The sequence below is a fragment of the Fulmarus glacialis genome, unplaced genomic scaffold (assembly GCF_000690835.1).
Source record: "Fulmarus glacialis isolate BGI_N327 unplaced genomic scaffold, ASM69083v1 scaffold3696, whole genome shotgun sequence".
Classification (NCBI taxonomy): Eukaryota; Metazoa; Chordata; class Aves; order Procellariiformes; family Procellariidae; genus Fulmarus; species Fulmarus glacialis.
The window spans coordinates 93836-115183 of record NW_009216085.1 but is presented as its reverse complement, the minus strand read 5'-3'; the positions used below and the strand labels follow the sequence as shown (position 1 = coordinate 115183).

The window sequence follows — 21348 nt, the reverse complement described above, 5'->3', positions numbered from 1 at the left end:
ATTCCTTTTTTTGTCCAAACCCCAAAAATTAGTTCATTTCCCTTCCAAACTGGATATTAATGGAAACAAATATGTCATATGCTCACTCCAGATGATAAGCTGTATGTGACTCTGAACAGGATAGAGCTAGAGATGGTTAGGACTCTCATCTAAGGGATGTCCGCATAGGAATACCAAATGGATATCAAAACAACATTCATACTACTACACATGTATAGTAATAGCAAGCTAGTGATGTCAGCGCAGAGATCCATACCTCATTAAAGTGGTGCTTTGTCTACATTAGCAAGTAGGTCGGTGTAACAACAGCAGATTTATGAAGTCGAACAGCTGGTACCAAAGACCCAATGCCCACCCTACATACCATGCCCAGATGCATTAAAACACAATTTTCAGAAGTTCATCTTGTTGCTTTTTGTTTCTCTTTGGATACAGAGTTTATAGCCAGCCTGCTCCAGGAATTCCACTGCACTTAGCAGCTTATCCCACAGTTTCTAGCACTCCTTCGTGATGCTGTACTTGGAGGCTGACTGTCCAGGTGGAAATAAAGATCAGCTGACAGACAACCACTGAGTTAAATTTCACTAACAGTCAATATTGCAGAATATTTCAAACACATCTGACTGAAGAGAGGTCAAAGGCTGTCTGCCCTGAGTAACAGGTAAAAGGCAAGCCTTGTCACAGACTGGACCTGCAGAGGGGGAAGAAGACACCTGCAACCTTCAGAAACACAGTCAGGGATGGAAAGGATTACTGCTTAGAAAGAAGAAGACCCAGAAGAAATGTGTTTCTAATTTAATCAAGGAGAATGAAACAATGGCAGAAGGAGCTGCTGTGTCCCTAACTAGATCATCACGAAACTCCACAGAAGATACAAGGTGACTGTTGTGGTTTAACCCCAGCCAGCAACTAAACCCCACACAGCCGCTCGCTCACTCTCCCCTGGTGGGATGCGGGAGAGAATCAGAAGAGCATGCGTGAGAAAACTCGTGGGTTGAGATAAAGACAGTTTAATACACAAAGCAAAAGCTGCGCACGCAAGCAAACCAAAACAAGGAATTCATTCACCACCTCCCATCAGCAGGCAGGTGTTCAGCCATCTCCAGGAAAGCAGGGCTCCATCACACGTAACCGTTACTTGAGAAGACAAACACCATCACTCTGAACGTCCCCCCCTTCCTCCTTCTTCCCCCAGCTTTATACATGCTGAGCATGATGTCATATGGTATGGAATATCCCTTTGGTCAGTTGGGGTCAGCTGTCCCAGCTGTGCCCCCTCCCAACTTCTTGTGCACCCCCAGCCCACTCGCTGGTGGGGTGGGGTGAGAAGCAGCAAAGGCCTTGACTCTGTGTAAGCACTGCTCAGCAGTACCGAAAACATCCCTGTGTTACCAACACTGTTTTCAGCACAAATCCAAAACATAGCCCCATACTAGCTGCTGTGAAGAAAATTAACTCTAACCCAGCCAAAACCAGCACAGTGACTGAAAGAACACAAGTCAAAAAAGTTAAAGTGACTGAAAGTTTTAAAGGGTCTACAGGTATTTTTTTTTAACTGCCCACAGCTCCAGCCTAACAGTATCTTCAGTATGGGGAAAAAAGAGTATTTTTTAAAATTATTATTTTAGGTAGGCGTGGCTGAACAGTAGACAAATCTGAAAACACAGGTGCCAGTTTCCATACTATTAATTTTGACACATTATAGCAGGTTTCTGGATTAGATCCTGAAAATAAAGTCTTCCAAACCTATCCAATTTCTTATCATTAATGCTGAACAAGCAATTGGGGATAGGGTAGTCAGACTTCTTTGTAATTTCCTGGTATGTGAATATAAAGTTAGAAAAGAGTTGAAGTCACTGGCAGGAGGAAACCTTTTGTTAGCCATTAGAGTCCAGGGATTTTTTTAAGAGAAGAAGGTTAATGGAACTAAATAGTCCTTTTAAATTCACAGGCTCCTGTTCAAATGCCTTTGAAGAGGCCCAAGTTAAGCACTTACAGACTATTATGTGACCAGAGTAACAATAAGCTATTTGTTTTCAACAAGGAACTGCTTGGTAGGTGAATCAGGAAGCGTACCCTTCAGGAGATATTCCCTCTCTGTAGACGTAAATCAGACTGGGCAGGTTCAGAAGCTCCACGTGCAATACTGCGTTTTGCTCCAGCTAGCTTTGACTACCTACAGTAGCTTTGATTTCTGTTCTGCCTCTACCGCCTTTAAGTACCACTGACTGCAGCTTAGGTCTAGGTAACATGAAATCAATCCTAGACTCTCACAGTTGGAGCTCTGCAAATATTATTTTTTGAAAGTTTGATTCACCTTTTATAGTTAAGTCATGCTGAATTTAAGGTAGTCATTGGTTTGTTTATTTTGGCTGGTAGATCTGATGCAAACCAAACTGGCATTTATTGAAGAAATCAGCAATATGTGGTCACAGACCTCCTGTGTGCCCTGCTCACACACACGGTTTCAACTCTATCAGGAACACATGGCTTAACTTCTAAAATTCAGTTTCTCTTGTATTACTGTTTATTTTAAAGAAGATCAACATTAATGAATTACAGAGCAAATTACCTCCTCTTCCAAGGGAAACATCAAGGAGCAAAGAACATGGAAAGCTCACACATTTGGCGTCAATTCTGTCAGAACACTGGGAAAAAGATTTAAACAAACTAAACATACAACCTCTTGCTCCTCTAACCACTAAGGTCTGCAGAGGCCCTTAAACATCATTTCTACTCATTACAGGACACTGTTTAGAACGACTCAGATTTCTATTTATAAACGAGGATGCCAACACACCTTTATGATGAGCAAGTACCAAAGAATTTTGATGCACAACTTTTGCAGATTCTCATTCTCTTCTCAAACCCCCCAATTTTCAATGACACTAAGTCAGATGACTTAAAAAGATGACAACTATTTTCTCCTGGATCATTCCTCTTTTTCCAAAACAGCATCACCTCACTTAGAGATCAACAACAACAGTAACTTTAATATATTGCATTTGTTACATAAATATGACAGATACAAGTCACTGATTATGAAATCAAAGCTGTTTGTATTAACATTCATAAAATTAGGTTTTGGTTATTCTGCCCAATAGAAATTCAATGTTTTCCAAAGAGGTAGTTTATTTTGCTCATATTTTTCCTCATTAGGAAACAGATGTTGCAAAACTACTAGCAGAACAAGCACTATAAATATACAGCAACTTACGATATTTACTAAACATTTAAACATTTCTTTCCCTCCCTATTAACTTCCAGGTTACTCCTTCCTGGAGAATGGCAAATCTCTGCAAAGTATTCTTTCTTCTGGTGGCCAGATTCTTCTGATATGTGACCTGCAATTTTATCAACTAAAATATCTTCTAAACGAACTAAGAGTGCATCTTCTGTGATGTTTGAGTCTTGATACAGTCAAGTCTACCTAATCCTTAGGGGGCTACCCATAGGGGGTTTTATCCTTGGAGGGTTGCTGATGAACCAGGCCAAGCTGGCCTTGTACTGACCACGTTTTACCCCTGCAGAGAGATCTGGAAAATTATCATTTGTCACTCATGGAGGCAACAAAGTGAATGGAAATCACACCTACACATACAATGAGCAGCTGATTAAAAGGTTAAATCTCCCATTGTTTTGGCTATTAGCGTTCAAATTCTGCAGTATACTAAAGACTGAGGTTTTGGGGGGTATATTTGTTTAGAAGGCAGCCTTCATATTATCTATTTTCTCTCAGAGCCCACATCTGTAGCACTGAATCACATGCACGGCCTTCTTCTTGTCTTCTTGACGAGACATTAATAATGGATTTAATTACTAAACTTTGTCCATAGCATTTTTAACCATGTAATACAAAACCAGCACATCAGTGAACATCACAGCCAACAGACCTACATGTAATGGAAAGCATTTAAAAAAAAAATAATAATGAAGCCTACACTACCAAGTAATCCTTGCTGAGTTCCTGGAAGCGCAGGAACACCCGCATAGAAATACAAACATCTAGTAACTGTGCATCTGCTTCCCTACTTGGTGCTCTTGAGATCTTCTTGGAGTAATTACCATGTGCACAGTCCCCTTGACTTGCCCATTCTATAAGACCAGCTCATCCTGCATTATAGCAGGCATTTTCTCCAAAGGGAAAGTTGCTGGTCTGGTGATTTAAGCTTTTCTACCACCAGAAAGAGCCTATTATGTTACTCTTAGTCTCCTTGGTAAAGGCAGAGAATTATTGCTTCAAAAAGAAGTTACACAAATTATTTTTTCATTGTGATACCACCAAGAACATTCTGAGTTTCAGCTATTAAGAAAAATTAGTTTGTGCTCTGGCTGTCCTTGGTGAATGATACTGAAAGGTTGTGTTTTGTTGGTGTCATTTTTAGCATACCGGATTGATAAAATAATCCTGTCTGTTCTCTTTTTTATTCTCTTAATGAGAACTGCATGTGATCCCTTAGCAGCATCCTAAAAAATTTGGAGGTCAAACTAATCCCATGTGCAAATTTAATGAATTTTACACAATTAACATCAGGGTTTTCACCCATAAAGAGGCAAACTACTGAAACTCTCTTGTTTATTTATTGGAAAGCTTTTTCAGATATGGTGAGGATTTACTTCCAAAACCAGTAATTGTGCATGGTTTGTGCCTACTCTGAATGTTGCACTGGTTGAGGGAACACACCTTAAACAACTTTATTCAATTCTTAGTATTCCCTGAATGTTCATATTTAAGTTAGGAGTATACCTATGAACCAGAGTCAAAGAATGTTTTATCTTATGCAAAGTACCTCTTAAACTTCAGCCTGAAGTTTAAGCATCTCTACTGATACCCAAAGCAAGTGTTCCAAAACAAGCAATCACCAACTGCCTAAATAAACAATTAGTAGCTGTGTTAAGGATACTGTTATCAAAACTGGTGAAAGAGTGGACTTGGAGCAGTACCGAAACCTGAATTAGCCTGCTAAAAGCACATAAGATTTAAATGAATGCCTCCAAGAATACACTTATGAACAATGATGTAACTTATGACTCTGCTCTCAAAAGCAAAGACGAACCAGTCTAAATTAGGCTCATGGGTCAGAAAGTGCAGATTAATAAATTACCACTGTGCACCTGATGTGCAGTAACTGTTCATGCTGGTATGCTTCGCTTTCTGCTGGAACAGGACAACAAAAATTTCCCTTGATGTTTTGTATGTGTAAGAGCACACACATGAATTATTGCTCCAGCCCAGCTGACAGAAAGTAACTTTTCAATTTTCAAATAAATAAGACTTCTATAGAGCCAGGCTCAGTCATTAAAACTATTTTCAATTTTTGAACACAGCTGTATAATGCATACAGACTACTAATGAACAAAGATAATTAACCGCACTGCTCAATGTGTAGGTTTTAAAGACAGAAATGGAAAAGTGGAAAAGTTAGAAAACAGGAAGATGCCAAAGGCAGACATGGCCTTGGAAGGACAAGAAGGTTCATCTTGATGCAGTGAAAGACGAAGAGGCAAGAGAACTACCTAAAGAGAAGGACCACTCTTACACTCTCCTTAGTTGTTGCCCCCTTGCTGTTTTGAAAGTACAAAAAGCCCCTTCCAGCTCCCAAATAATGTCCCCCTTCCAAAAATCACATAGAGGCTGCTTGCAAAGCTGCATGGGCATCTTGCACCTGTATCTCGATAGGCCTGCATGTGCCACTGTTTTGTCTTTAATAGCCTGCTCACTAGAAATTACCGCGGTCTCTCTTAAGGGGCAATGAGAAGAATAAGGGCATATTTACATTACACTCTTTAAGCCACAAAGCCCTGAAACCACAGCGAGGCCACATTCCTGTTTTCCACACAGATGGCCTAAATGCACCTTGCATGAAGCTCCTTCTAGGAAGGATCTAAGACTGATTGTCTGCCTGTTGTCACTCATATAGCGCTGCCAAAAGAGGAAGGGGGGGAAAGGAGACTCTACAGGCTTGATGGAGTGCCACGGCTGTCAACTTGGCAAGTTAATGTGCTCTGTAGTGTTATAAAATACCTGTGAGATTTCCCTCATTCAAAGCAGTTATAGCTGGATCATCCTAGACTCAGCCTGGAGAAAACTGAGCAGCAAGTACCTCAGTGGACAGTGAATCTGGCTTTGAGCCCGAGCCTGGAATAACTTTTGCATGTATTTGTTGTGTGAGCTTGAATCTTGAGCCCCTACATCAGAACCCATTTGTATTTTTACCAGTCCCATCCATAAAGCAGAGAGCTAAGCAGCAGCACCGCAGAGCACGGGATATTTGGGTTATAAAGCTAAGTGGACACACCGCAGGCAGTCCATTCCAGATGAAATAGCGACTCTTAGCAAAATGCAAAGCCAGTTGGTTTTATATAAGGCTGTTCCACACAAGTTAGTTTCAAGAAAGCAGCCGCCTTAGAAGTAAACTTTCCCAGTGCAGACAAGCTCTCGGCTAAGAAATGGCACATGGCTGGAGGTTAGCAGAACATGTTATTTGACTTCTGGCAGAACCTCAAAGTCTTTTCCCCCCCTGTGGTCTCCAGTAAGAAGGAAGGCGGAAAAGAAAATCAAACTAAAAGCACTGGAAGACAGCATCCTACAGCAAAGCTGTGCAATGACATGATTTCACAAATTTTCCAATACCAATACTTTGCCATGCCAAAGGCTACAAATGAAACAAGACAGATATTTCCGGGACTTCTGTATAACAAATTACCAGCTCCAAAAGCTGCTCTTTCAGGTTTCTGTATTTACGATGCAGAAGGCACCTAGAGTTAGTCTTGTGACTGCTTGGTATGCAGTTGAGCTAAAAACTACTTTTTTTTTTTTTAATTTGTGTGAAAGAGCTTTGAACTTTTTCAAAGGCTTAGCTTGATATATTGATTACTTTTTTAAAGCTTTCACCAGATTAATTTCCATCACTTCATTCCATCACCTCAGTTCTCCAACAAAGCAGATTTTATACATTTTTAAATTTCTGTTCTTCTCAAACACCCTGCATCTCCCATACTTGGAAAAAATATAATAAACTAACTCTGGTGTGGGGGTGGAGGGAAGCAATAATATTACTAAACCACTGTAGACCAACAAACAAGCGTATTCTAAAACAAAATAAAAAGCATCAAATTAAGTATAAACTTCATTTACTTGCAAGTAAAGTGAAAAGTTTCAAGCGTCACCTTGAGACGTGGATGGAAGGCAGGTCTCATTTACCAAAATATCAAAAATGGAAATACTGCTGTTGAATACTCAAAAAAGTTAGTATTTTGAAGATGTAAAAAGAAACAACAATGAACGTGGAGGAAAGATTTTTTTCTTCTAATATTCTAATATATGCTACAAAGGGGAAAAAGCCACATTAACATCAGAAGCCTGCCTTCACAACAGACAAAAGGTATCAGTTGAAAAAGAGAATGTTTTATGAAATTCAGTTTGGGGAATGTGAGCCATTATTTTATTCTCTAAAGCACAATCAGGTGGGGGAGCGGAGGAGGGAGAAGGGATTAGTGTATTACAGGGAATGCACAATATTTTCTTGAGCTATTCTACACCAGTACATTCTGATGAAAGGAAATTATATTCTGGCCTGAAAAGGTAAAAAAAACCCACACAACCAACCAAACAAAAAAACACCAGTTCGGCAAACAGTTGAAGAAAGATAATAATTCCTCCAGATATATACATGACAATCATAGAATGGTTTGGGTAGGAAGGGACCTTAAAGATCATCTAGTTCCAGCCCCCCTGCCATGGGCAGGGACACCTTCCACTAGACCAGGTTGCTCAAAGCCCCATCCAACCTGGCCTTGAACACTTCCAGGGATGGGGCATCCACAGCTTCTCTGGGCAACCTGCTCCTGTGCCTCACCACCCTCATAGTGAAGAATTTCTTCCTTGTATCTAATCTAAATCTACCCTCTTTCAGTTTAAAGCCATTACCCCTTGTCCTATCACTAGATGCCCTTGCAAAAAGTCCCTCTCCACCTTTTTTGTAGGCCCCCCTCAGCTACTGGAAGGCTGCTGTAAGGTCTCCCTGGAGCCTTCTCTTCTCCAGGCTGAACAACCCCAACTCTCTCAGCCTGTCTTCATAGGAGAGGTGCTCCAGCCCTCTGATCATCTCCGTGAGCCTCATTTTTAAGAACTACTTATGCAATCCAAAATTTTGTAATTAAAATAAGAGTTTCTCAGAGAAGTTTGTTGCACAGTACGAAGGGAAGTAGGTAGTTGAAAGAACACCAGCAAGAACTTTACAGAACTAGCACAGAAATGTGAATGAAGACTGGTGTTTCAAAATAATGCCCTATTTTCCCAAATTCACAAACTGCTTTCCTATTATTTTAACTTTTTTTTTTATCCATTGAAGATTAATAGTGAGTGCCTATAATACCCTCTTTTCAAACAATCACTGCACTACAGCACCAGTGACACACTAAATTATCTCCTCATGAGAAAGGCAGAAGAAACAGATGGAAGTTCATTAATTTTTCTCTGTGGTACTCACTCTCTTTGCCTGAACAGAAAGAAGGTAAGAATGACTGTACGTGGACCATGGGTCCAGCCAGCTAGCACCCTCTCTGACAGTGACTAGCAGCAGATGGATACCAAGAAGTCTAACAACAGGGCGCAAATGAAGTGCTGGTTTCCTGATAATGCTCCCCCAATATCCAGAAAACTGCACAGACAGACTTACTGAGTTTCACAACTCATTTGCCAAGCAACCTCCCAAAACTCCTTTAAAATAAGAAAAAGAGAAAACAAGAACAACAAAAACCCCAAAACCCATCGTTCATCACAGAACAGTTGTTCAGCTCCACACAGCCAAATATAAATGGTAAAGCTGCACACTGAACATGGGAGACTAAAACTACCAGAAAATACCATCCATTTCAATATTTTTGTTTGGGTTGTTTGTTGGGGTTTTGTTTGTTTTGTTTTTAAATCACACCACACTGAACATATTTATCTCAAGCAGAAAATTAAGAGGCAAGCAAATTTTTTAAGCTTTATCATTTATTGTAGTCTTAAGGTTAAAGCATATTTGGAAGTAAATTTGGTTACCGAACATTTCATGGATATTTTACGTGGTTTTTTAAGACTTAAAAAAAGGAAGGAAAGAAAAAAGAAAACACATCTTAGCTCAAAGTGTGGCTAAGGACATATGGCCATATGGACTCAGAGAGAATGGTCAAGTACATTAGAAATTTACAAAAAGTGTTTCTGCCTGTCAAAAACCGATGACTTAACTTAGTGTTGCAAACCTGTATGCTTGCAATATAAAATTTTACTATTTAGGGAGAAGGGCATTAAGAAAACCTTTATGTGTAGCATTAACTGCGTAATTGAGAATGCATGAATGTGAAAAGGAGGCTACAATAAACTGCAAAACAAAAACGTGGTACTGACAGAGGGTTAATATTAGCACATGCAGCTGTGGCTTTTTACAGGCAAGTAAAAGAGAAAATACATCTCCTCTTCAAATACCTATACCATGTACCAAGATTTCTTAGAGCCTGAAAACATTTCCTTTTGGAGAGAATACAAAAAAAAAAGTCAGCACTAATATGACTAAAGACCACTTCTGAAAAAATACTTTGAAGACATACAATTTATTTAAAATCTATAATGAACAGAGCCTGGTCCTTATGCATTTGCTGCAGGAGAAAGAGGTTTGAATTATTCAGCACTAGTATCTTTCTACTGAATTTGGTCTCCCGTGTTTGGTTTTTTTTCTTTATAACAGTATCAATGGATTTAATTTCATTAAGTAAATTACCATTCTCATTTTAAGGCTTAAGAATGCTTATGCTGAGTCAAGTCAAAAGGTCCACCAAATCCAGCATGATGTCTCCAACTCGGGCAGAGAGCAGACGCACAGGAAAGGGAAGCGTAAGAACAGTGATACTTGACAAAACCTCTCTCTCAACCTTCAAGGTTGCTGAAGAATTTCTCAAGCCAATTGTGATAATTACATACTTAGTAACCTCACTGGGCTTTTCTTCCCTGACTCTGTTCAATCACTTGTTAAAAATTTAGATAGGTTTAAAGCCAACAGTATCTTGTATCATGGAGTTCCATAGCTAAACTAAAATTACATGAATAACTTCATTATTCTGTTTCTTTTAAATCTGCCACCTTGCATTGGAAGGGATGCTAAATACCTGTCTCCTTTTCCATGTGACTCATAGCATTAATTTTTTTTCCCATGTCATCCCTCAGTTGTCCCTTTTCCAGGTTAAAAAAATCTCAGCCTATCTAGTCATTCCCCATGTAGAAATTATTCTGGAGTTATTATCAGTCTTTTTACTGCTCCTCACTTCTACTGTATCTTCTTTGGGATTTACACAATATTAAAATATACAGTACAGATTAATACAGAAACTAAGTGTTTTCTGTTTTGTTCTGCATTCTTTTTATGATATTTGCCTCCTCCCCTCTGGGGCTCTACCAAGAATAAGGGTGATTTTTTTTTTCAAACAAAAAAATCTGCTTGGTTGACCACTCCTTCCCCAAGTAAAGTCCAGACTGCTTTATTCATGTGCATCATTTCACAATTATTTACACCAAGTTTTACCTGCTATATTGTCACTCTCTCAGGAGACAGTTATGTAATTCTCAAAGATCAACTCTATCTTGATTACCCCAACTCAGTTAACACTGGCAGAAGACTTCCTCAACCCACTAGTCACCCCCCTTCTCCAAATCACTTAAGATTTTGCTTTTAATGATCACAAAGCAACATAGGTTTTATCAGAGATCCACACTAGACTGCATTGGTGACCTCCCTCCACTGTGCAAACTGTAATCTGGAGTATTTTATTCAGTTATTTATCTATGCAAGGACTTGTGCTCTCTGTCCACAACTGATTCGTTTAAAGTTTTTGGTGGGAATTTTCAAAAGCAATTGATGAGATCAACTAGATTTCCGGGGGGGGGTGGGCGGGGAAGGGGAAGTTTCTTGATTGCAGTATGTAGGTCATCTGAAGATCCTTTTACAGAAACCTAAGGAAAATGTTTCCAAAACTATCTTGGATTGTTTGTGGGCAGCTAAATACTTCTGATAGTTTCAACAATTCTTATGACATTTTTCTACTACTTTTTTGTAAAGGTCAAAGTCAGAGAAAATAGTAACATAAAAACCTTGTATATGTGGCATATTTTTCTTAGTCCAAAAGCAACATTCATCCCTTCCTCAAAAAGGGTGCTTCTGTAGGCATTTTCATTCACACTTTTTTTTTTTTTTAAATGACTGGACTATAAAATGTAGCTGAGAATGAACTAAGAGAAGACTGAAAAACAGTAATGCACACTTATGTTTTTCCATCCCTTGCTTCTTTTTAAAAAAAAAAAAAAAAAAACAAAAAAAACTTGATTCAAAAACCAGCAAGCCAATAAGGCATCTATATTTTACATGTTTCTAGAGAAACAAATCTGTCCACCTTGCCAAAATAAAAAATAATTTAAGAAAACCCCATCAGCCAAGCCTTCCATATGTTAGTAACCTATGTGTATAAACATATATGTCTTGTGTTTTATCTTACCTTTTAGCCAACCACAGTTTGGTTCCTACACAGGTAATGATGTCACCCAGTCCCTGCTGAAAGTCCGAACTAACGAGCTGTTTTGATGCCAAGTACGACTGCAGCAAGTGAAAAACCTTAAAAAAAAAAAAAAAATTGAAACTAGAGTTTCTGAGTTTCTAACCACTGCTTTTCCTCCAAATAACTGTAAGATGACGACAACAACCACCTGCAAAACAAACAACTATTACTCAAGGAAAAACGTGTATTCATTTGGCATAACAACAAATGGAATCCTTAAATTTCCTATTCTTTAAAATTCACTTTTCACAGTAATTGAACAACAAACCACAGAAAGTGCTGGAAGATGTTAATCTCTGTGAAGCGAGCAGAGGACAGCCTGATGAACACCACTCCTACTAGCCCTTGCCAACTTAAGCATCCCTCAACTTTCAACCTTTCTGCAGTGCCATCTGCTCACCAGTGCCAGCACAACTGTCCGTGGAGCACGCTGGCAGCTTGGCCCACTGGATGGGGCGGGGCTGGTTGCATCGTACAAGTACAAGCAAGGAGACAGGGAAGGCTCTTTAAAATCCACACACTGAGCAAAAAGCTTTTTAAAGGCAGCAGAATTATCATCTATAACCACTCTGAAGTGCTGACAGAAAAGTATCTTTATTCCTGCTCCTGAGATCCTTCATTCAGGGCTCCGGTCAAACACAGTGAGCAGCTGGGTTTCACAGAGAAGGGAGATGCTTGCACCCTTCCCTTCCAAGGACAAAGAAGACTGAGCTCCTGCACTGGGCCTGTGCACTGACTGCACTACCTCCTCCAGAGCTTCACACAAAAGCCTAGTAGACACATCCTAGCTACCACGAAGGAAAGAATTCAAGGTACCAAAATAGAAAGCATGACCTGTAGCTTTCTAGTCAGACAGTTAACAAAGCAAATTAATTTCTGTTCTTAAGAGACCTTCCTTTGCTACTTAAAAACAGGTTTTCCAAGTAGTATTGAATACACAGAAAATTGTTAAGAAAAAATGGAGTTAAAGAAAGATGTACAGTCATCTAGATCATAAGCATGAAAAGGAAATCTTGGATAATATATGAAAGCTGATACCAACTGTACAGTGGAGCAGGACTCTCCAAGCCCAGCCCCTGTAGTACTCATCCTCTCTGCATGTGGGAGAGTGCATGACACACACTTCTGACACAAGTGACGATGCCCATATCATCCCACTTTGTTTTTACCTTTCCCATTCATATGCAAGTGAACAGGCAACACCCAGGTGATTTAATTTCTAAATGGAAAAACACAGAGACACATAGTGCAGTACTGAAGCCTAAAGGGAAAGATCTTGCTCAGGTAAAGGAGCTTTGTACGCATGTGCAATTTGGAAGCTGGAATAGGAGGAACAGGGTGCTAACTCTCCCCCTTTCCTTAACTTGCCTTACAGCCTCCAAATCTGAAATTCTGTTTGCCTACACAGGTAAGTTACATTGATAGACAAGACAGGGTTTCTATGCGAATTGAAAAAGTACACCTCCCTATTAATTATTTATTGAAACTGGCAACGTGCAGAATTTAGGAAGCTTTAGAGGTGTTATCAGACCATTTCTGAGAATACATACATGAGCATTTTATATGGAAACACTCTTAACGTGTGAGAGTATTAGCACTTCATACTTGCAAAGTGACAATTTTATGACTGACGGATCACGCTGAGGCATTCACTTCACTTTGGGAAAAGAAAAACCTTTATATCCAGACTTTTACATCTCAGACCTTGGTTTCCCGCATTCCAGCTGTCACTTGCTCCCGGGGTTTTATTTTTTTTGTTTGTTTGCTTGTTTTGGAAACACAAGCACTGCCGCATAGCATTAACTTGACACAATTTCATCTGGGTTATTTTTTGTGAAATTATTCAAGTGGAAAAACAGCTGTAGTGGTTTCAAATAAGCACGGAAACAGAACAGAAAAGATGTCAAGAGACTATCTAGTCCATACAAACAGTGAGGCAGGGTCTAAACATTCTCCAGTGAAACAAATGGCTGACTGTCCTAACCCTGAAAACAGCCAAGAAAGCAGATTCCAAAATATTTGTATGCAACCTCTTCTAGTGTTTCGCCCTCAAAATCCAAGCTCTTGAGATAAGGTGTTCCTCTCCACTCCCACCCTTCCCCTCACGGTAAGCAACTGTTCTCTGGACACCACTCAGTCGGTCCAGATTTTTTCCTAGTGAGGTACTTATTAAACACAGAGATCCCACTGGGGCCCCTTTGACAGGAACAATGAAATAAACTCTCGTCTCCCTGTGTTAGCAGGTGCTCTGTAGCCAAGAGACATCTCAGAAAGATAGCTGTCATCTTGCCTTTCTTTTTTCTAAATCTTCTGAAGTCCTCTGTACTAACATCATTTTGTTGATGGCAGACTACCTTTCTAGATGGTTCTTCCAAGATCATTTTGAATTTTCATCTTTTTCTATAAAGGGCTTTGCAAAAGTGCAAGCTTGCAAACATTTGAGAGCATCACCAGAGATCTCCACCTTAAATCCTCTTCTTTAGCCTGCTCTTGCCTGTGCAACAGCAGTCTGCTTATTAAAACAGTTTATGTAAGTATCGACTCAAAATTAACCTTTTTCATGAAAACCTGCACACAAAGTTGCCAATACTGCTAGTTTCTCTGTATTTTTTTGTGGCTTGCCCTTAATCTCTGTTAAGTAATGGACACCATAGAAGAAAAGGGATGAAAAAGGAAAATAATTTATATGCAGAAGCTCTTCTTATTGCCTTTTATATCCTCTGCTAATTGAAAATCATTTGGTGCCTTAACCTTTCTGATTTTAGTCTTCTGTGTTTATGTTCATTTCCAGGAACAAGAAGGGATTTACCTCTAAGCAGTAATACAAAATCTGTTTCACAATTATGAAGGGGCTATCATATTTTTTCCTGGAAGCTTAAATTAAGTTAATCTCTTCAGCTTTGAAAACAACTCCCAAAGTGCCTCCCTCCTAAATACAAAGGAAACCTAAGTAGTTTGATAATTCAAGCAAAAGGTCTTCAGAGAGGGAGAACTGTGCATACTAAATAGGTCAAATTTGTGGATTTAAATTAGTCCAGGTAAGAAATTCAGTACTGAAAATGCAATCAAAACTCCTCTGCAATTCAGTCGCTATATGAACTAATACCATTCAAAAGGTAAAAATCAGAGGGCATGAGCCATATTTAAGCAGTAGAATTAGAAGGTGCAACTCATGTAAGAGTTTGATTTACTCTTGAAAAATGTTGGCATTCATCAAAGACAAAGTTCAACTACTACAGTTTACCCTGGTCCAACTTTTGACATATGCAAAATACTGATTTTCTCATTATTTCAGTGCAAGCCCTCTATCATTTATTCAGGTCCCCTCATCAAATCTGAGAGACCTAGAAAGCTTTCCCCACAAAGGAATTATTTTTTTCAGCACAAGATCTTGGAATGCCTGAACTAAATTTGAAATTGTAACTGATGTTCGCATGTTTTATTCAAAGCCTTATTTTCTGTATGCTAAAATTTGAGACAACCAAACAAGCAATCTGTAAAAGTTAGCCTCAGTAGTTCTTCACGTCCATCATGTGTGACTTGTCATTTTTTGTCTTATAGTAATATTGCTCTAGCTTCCATGACCTAAGACTACAAGCCAAGCAATGTTTGCATGGGGAGGTAGCAAGTTTTATGAGACTGTTTGATATAGATAATAAAATAGACAGGCTTTCCAGCACATGTCTCTCCTCAAGTCCAACTACTAGATTTAAAATCCTCTGCTAAATTCCTCACTTACACATAAATGCAATGAGGTCATGGTGTTCCTTTTGTATGTGGGATCAGTTTTGTATTACAGTAAGGCAATATATTAATGATTTTTTCTTTTTTAAAGGTAGTTTTACAAGAGATTTGCACTGTCTGTAGAGGAAGGTTTATGAAGACTTACACGATGACAGCAATTATCTTTAAATTTCACATGAACTAAACACCAAGAAAGAAGCCTGAAAGCGTCTTTGAGATGTTGGGAGTCTTTTTAAAAGGACCGAAGACTCAACATCCGAAGTACTGCCCGTAGTTCTGTGGAACCCTGCATTAAAGAGGGCAAGTTGCTGGATGCTCACAAACCTTTTCTTTCACCAAGCAGGCTGGTCAGGAGTCAGGCTAATAGACCAGCAAGACTGTACGGACTGCCCGTCAACCTAGGCAAGAGAGGTGATCATGCCCCTGCACTTGGCACTGGTGAGGCCGCACCTTGAATACTGTGTTCAGTTTTGGGCCCCTCACTACAAGAAGGACACTGAGGTGCTGGAGCGTGTCCAGAGAAGGGCAACGAAGCTGGTGAAGGGTCTAGAGAACAAGTCTTATGAGGAGCGGCGGAGGGAACTGGGGCTGTTTAGCCTGGAGAAGAGGAGGCTGAGGGGAGACCTCATCGCGCTCTACAACTACCTGAAAGGAGGTTGTAGCGAGGTGGGGGTTGGTCTCTTCTCCCAAGTAACTGGCGATAGGACGAGAGGAAATGGCCTCAAGTTGCGCCAAGGGAGGATTAGACTGGACATTAGGAAAAACTTCTTTACGGAAAGGGTGGTCAGGCTTTGGAACAGGCTGCCCAGGGAAGTGGTAGAGTCACCATCCCTGGAAGTATTTTAAAGACGTGTAGATGAGGCGCTTAGGGACATGGTTTAGTGGGCATGGTGGTGTTGGGTTAACGGGTGGACTTGATGATGTTAGAGGTCTTTTCCAACCTTAATGATTCTATGGTTCTATGGTTCTAAGAGATGTTAAAACAGTGCAAGCCATGGGAAGTCCAGATACTTGGATACATAATGGGGGACAGTGTCCAGCAATTGACTATTCTGAGATCCTTTGGTCCACGAGGTTCTACTAACTCTGAGCCAGCATGTCCTAACCTGCTGCAGGTAAAACCACCAACATGGGAGGACTTCTTAGTGCAGAATAACACAACAACAACAAAAAAAAAGCACCAAGCCATCTCAGGTGTGACACTATATCCTAATTAGCAAAACCCAAGGACCCAGCATGCCAATGAATGGAAGCCATCTTCTGCTCTCCAGCCATTCCCAACTTCCAATACCTTCCCTCCCTTCCTTGGCATTGTTGATGCTTCATCCTTGTTCTTCAGCTGTAGAAGCCTCAAGAAAAGGGGTAAAAGCAGAGGAGAGCGGGGAAGGGAAGAGGCAAAAAAGGAAACAGCCAGCTTGGTTCCCTGCTGGTCAATCAGCAACACATCCTTCTGTCCTGTTTACATCCATCCCCCACCAAACAGCATGCTTTCAGATGCAAGACTGAGAGCCTTCTGTCCCTCCCCGTCATGACATGAGAAAGTTGAGTGTTTTCTTTGTACCCAAGCAAACCCTAAGACATTACATCTGCTATTTTCCAAGTGTTCATTTTGGATGATCAAGTTAAAAAAAATGCACATTACTTTTTTGAAAAAATACTTAAATGATTAGACATCAGCTAAGTCAAAATATAAATCATGAGAAGCGGGAAGAGACATTTTTCTCCCCCACATAAACTTCAATATGATATGAAGCTGATCATTATCTTTAGAATCTTTCATATCAGCTCAAATTGCTGTATTCAAGCTGTGAAATACAATACTAGAATAATGAAGCAATGCAACAGTGGATGAAAACTTGTATAAAACACAAAATTTAGCAAGTGCCTTTAAATTTTTTTTGATGCCAAGATTTCTCCTGCATATGCACAGAGACACTGCAAATGTAACACAACCTTTTAATAGCCACAAAGTTGATCTATTGTGACACACTTTCTGTCTAACAAATTAAAATTAACATTTTGTAGCATTAGCATTAATTTTATAGGAGGAACGAAGGTTTCCGAAATTTACAATAAACTTTTAACTTCAGACATGAAATAATGATTAGGTGGCTACTTGGTGTGCATGCGCACATGTTCGTATTTAAAAGAAAACACAGCCTTCAACATGTTGCTGCACAAAGTGCCTTTTTTAAACAATCAGATTTTCCAAAAACACGGGGAAGGTTATATAATTGCACGCTTCTCAGTGCAGCAGCAAAGTTAAACTTTTCTCCCCTTAAGCTGACCTGAAGCAATAAAAACTTCTGCATGCATGCCTTCAGCTATGTTTGGATGAAATTAAGTATACAGTACAAATATTCACATTCCTAAGTGCAAGACTGAAACAATGCTCCCAGTGTTCATTTCAGTGCTTCTTTAAGGAAAAAAAAAAAAAAAGGCAGCAAACTGACATCACCCTAAACTGTACATTCTCAGCATAGATCATTTAACTTCCTAAAAAAAAAAATAGAAAGAATACAGATGTTTCACCAGCTGAAAGAAAACACTGTGTAAATACTAAGCTTGGAAAAATATGCCACTCACCAAGCTATGGAGGTTGAAGCAACAAGGAAAGCCAAAAAAGGGTGTTTGCAAAATGGCAGCAGTAAGGAGATTACTGTACTAAGCTAAATGTGTTTTTTCAGAATTGTTCCATCAAAAGCTTTTACCCGAGTATTAGCAGACTAGTGAGAAAACCTCAAACATGATTTTTCTTTTCTTCTCTCATTTAAAGGCAGATAAAATTTTACTCTTCTTGTATGATAAATACAACTGCCAAGTTATCTCTGTATTCTGAAAGTGAGGCCCAATTTTTCATTTTTTATACTACGACCATGTAGATAAAAACTGGCAAGCTGCTGTGACAGGTGAAGGCATTTTTATTAGGATGATAAAAAGTTCAAAGTTACAATAATTATCTCCAGGGAAAAACAAGCCCTAACAATCCCTTTTTTCTTAAAGATGAAAAGTGCCAGTGTGATAATTACAATGGGACTAAAACCCTCAACTACCTCCCCCCAGTCTTCCAAGAAGATATCTATACAAAAATGGATGGGAGAGCTTATAACCATCTGGTTACCTTCTGATATTGTCTTGCTCTGTAAAAATTTATATTTGTGGAAAATAAATGTAACATTTTATCACCAGCAAGTATGGTATGAACACAGTCCCTGCAGTTCATGATACTCTTGCAAACAAAAGCAGCTACACAAGTTGCAGGGTAATAGTTTAAAATTCATGTAGAATCACAGCGCACAAACATGTTGTACCAGACAGCGCTGGTGGCACCTCCCATGCCCTGCGTTCTCACGGCATATGATTCATCCTCTGCCACACCGAGGTTTAGGAGCAGTGTGGATAGATCAACTCTATTAGAAACATTAAGGCTTTCCTTCATCTGAGTTTTACCTGGTATTTAATTATCAGGGGGAAAAAAAAAAAAAAGAGAGCTGAAGGTGGTTGGGGGGGGGCCAGAGTAATTATTCTGAATTCATTTCCACATTTAAATGACAATATATTGAAGAGGAATTTCAAATATTTATCAATTCTCTTGCCATCCCCAAACAAATGTGAAGTGTTAGAAAAGCCATCACTTGTTACATAGCTCTCGTAGTCTTAGATCATTTATACATACCAGATTATTATAGGCATCATCCCTTTGTTCCTACCACCTCCTTTCTTTGAAGTCTTTAATTTCATTATGGTAATTTCACAACTAACAGATCAGATTATTATTTCTGCCAAATATAAATTACATGATTGTCATCTATGATTACTATATATGAATATTATTTGCTTCCTCAAATTTGTTTTTGTATGAATTAATAAACTCAGTCTGAAGTTGCAAATATTTTTCTGAAAGCTGTACAAAATTTTTTTCTTCCTTTAAAGCAACAGCTGGTTCACAATTCAATTTTTCCATAATTTCAGCTTTGTTTTGTCAGCACATTTCATCATCTAATTAAACAATTTTGGTTTATTATTCATGAGAAAGTAGGGCTTTTAAATCCTTCTTCCAAATACATCCATCAAAATTCATAAAACCAGGTTTATAAAAGAATCAAGTTGTTTTAATTAAAATGCAGGCAAGCATGTTTTGATTGAATTAAGAAGTTGTAAAATAAGGTATGAAAGTGTCTAAAGTTATGAATAAAAATACAATACTAGTTAACTCCGTATAACTGAGCAAGAATAATACAGCTGTTTAATAATCTGAAAATTATGAATGTGCCATAACTAATGAAAGGTACAAAATGTTGGAATATAGCCAAGTAGCTTTCTTCTCAGTGACAGATCTATACCACAAAACATCCATTATTAAAAACGTGTCTTAAAATTAAACTCGTACTTTTGTCTAAAACAAGCCAACAAATGTGAAATTTTACAGATCAAAGTTCTTGCAATACCATTTTTATTAGGTTTTTCTTCCTATTTTAGTCAGGGTGAAATTGAATTCCAACCTAAAATTTGCATATGCAACTCAAATTCTGTATTAGGATAAAACAAAACAATGAGAAGTTTGCTGCCAGCTAACATCATATTCATTAGTGGTTTTTACTTGAAAGACCTAGCTGAATTGTCTCTTAAAAGTACATGGTTTGCCTATTCACATAGAAACCTGATACCAGGTCTGACTTTATAATTTTTAGGACATTCTTACCATTAGGATTTAAGATACTTTTTAAGCTATCATTCATCTTGTAACTAAAGGTACATGTGCTGGGCAGAGAAGCCCAACCAAAAGACCTATGAACAGATTGGCTAATGAGAAAACAGAAAACTGCAGTAAGTAGACGGCGCTAAGAAAAGGCAAACCTGCCTGATGAGTAAGGGTCTCACACACATCCTCCTAACCAGCCAGCTCGACCAGAGATGAAAGAGACTACTGCGGAGCTGGTGGCATTTCCACTCTCTGCAAACATATGTATTATCTTCCCAGCAGCATGTAACCAAAACCTGAAAGTCTAGAGAAATGAACACACCAGACTGTATGTTAGAAGCAGTTAAAAATTGTGCTCAGCCTGTATTTCTGATCAGAACAAACAGTAGGAAGGATACAATGAAGTCTGCTCTTCCAAGTCTATACCCTGCCATCGTAAAAACCCACCCATCACTGTCTTAATCCAGCTACCTCAAAGGATGTAAAGCTTTCCCCTTCCTTTAAACAGCTTTTTTTCCTTTTTCTTTTTTTGGGAGGCGGTGGTTAAACAATTTGAAATTATTCTTTCCCAGACTACGTCCTCGTAACAGTTATTCTGCACACGTCCACATGAAGGAGACAAAATGCAAATAGAAGACCAAGGTACACACCCTTGTCTACTGACGAATATTAGGAAGAATATTAAAGGATACAGCTACTCCACTGACACTAAGAAGCTGACATGTAAGAGACACAGTCAGTATGAACATGTTTATAAAGAGTGCTCAGAAGTACACTGCTACTTGACCCCGTAGCTTTGCTGGCTTCAACAGAGGTGATCTTCTGTCTCAGGAATGTCCGCATTAACACAAGCTGAGAAAATAATTAGAAGTAAGCTGTATCGATTTGATGCTTTTCTTTCCTAAATTCACATTATAGCATAAAGTGAAGCAAAACTTGCAGCTTCAGAAAACAATTTTCTTCTCTCAGCTAATGATTTTAAACTTACAGAAGAGAAAATACAGGTCTCAAACAAAAGAAAAACATTCAGTATTTTTGAAGTCTGAGGAATAATTTGCCACATTAAATGTCCAAGTGCAGATAGTTATACCCATGAAAATAAAAGGTGGTGCTTCTCAGAGTCATGTGACATCTTCCAAAAAGCTTTTCCCCATTCATACATCAAGTCAGTCATAACCTGTTGCTGTATATGCCTCTGTGTGAGGATCAACTTCCCTTTCCATCACAATATTTACAAGCATATTGTCATTTTTAATGGCTCCATTTACATCTGAGGAACTCAACATTAGCAATTGCACTCTTCTGTCTGAACT

The 21348-nt window shown here is 38.9% G+C and overlaps 1 protein-coding gene across 1 annotated transcript in view; it reads right to left on the bottom strand.

The window, feature by feature from the left end:
* THADA (thyroid adenoma associated) overlaps positions 1-21348 on the bottom strand; it is a gene marked incomplete at its 3' end in the record, with an annotated part of 165493 nt that overhangs the window by 51496 nt on the left and 92649 nt on the right. Inside the window, exon 29 of the mRNA XM_009579153.1 lies at positions 11530-11645. Coding sequence (XP_009577448.1) covers positions 11530-11645 — 116 coding nt within the window. The remainder of the gene's footprint in view (positions 1-11529; positions 11646-21348) is intronic.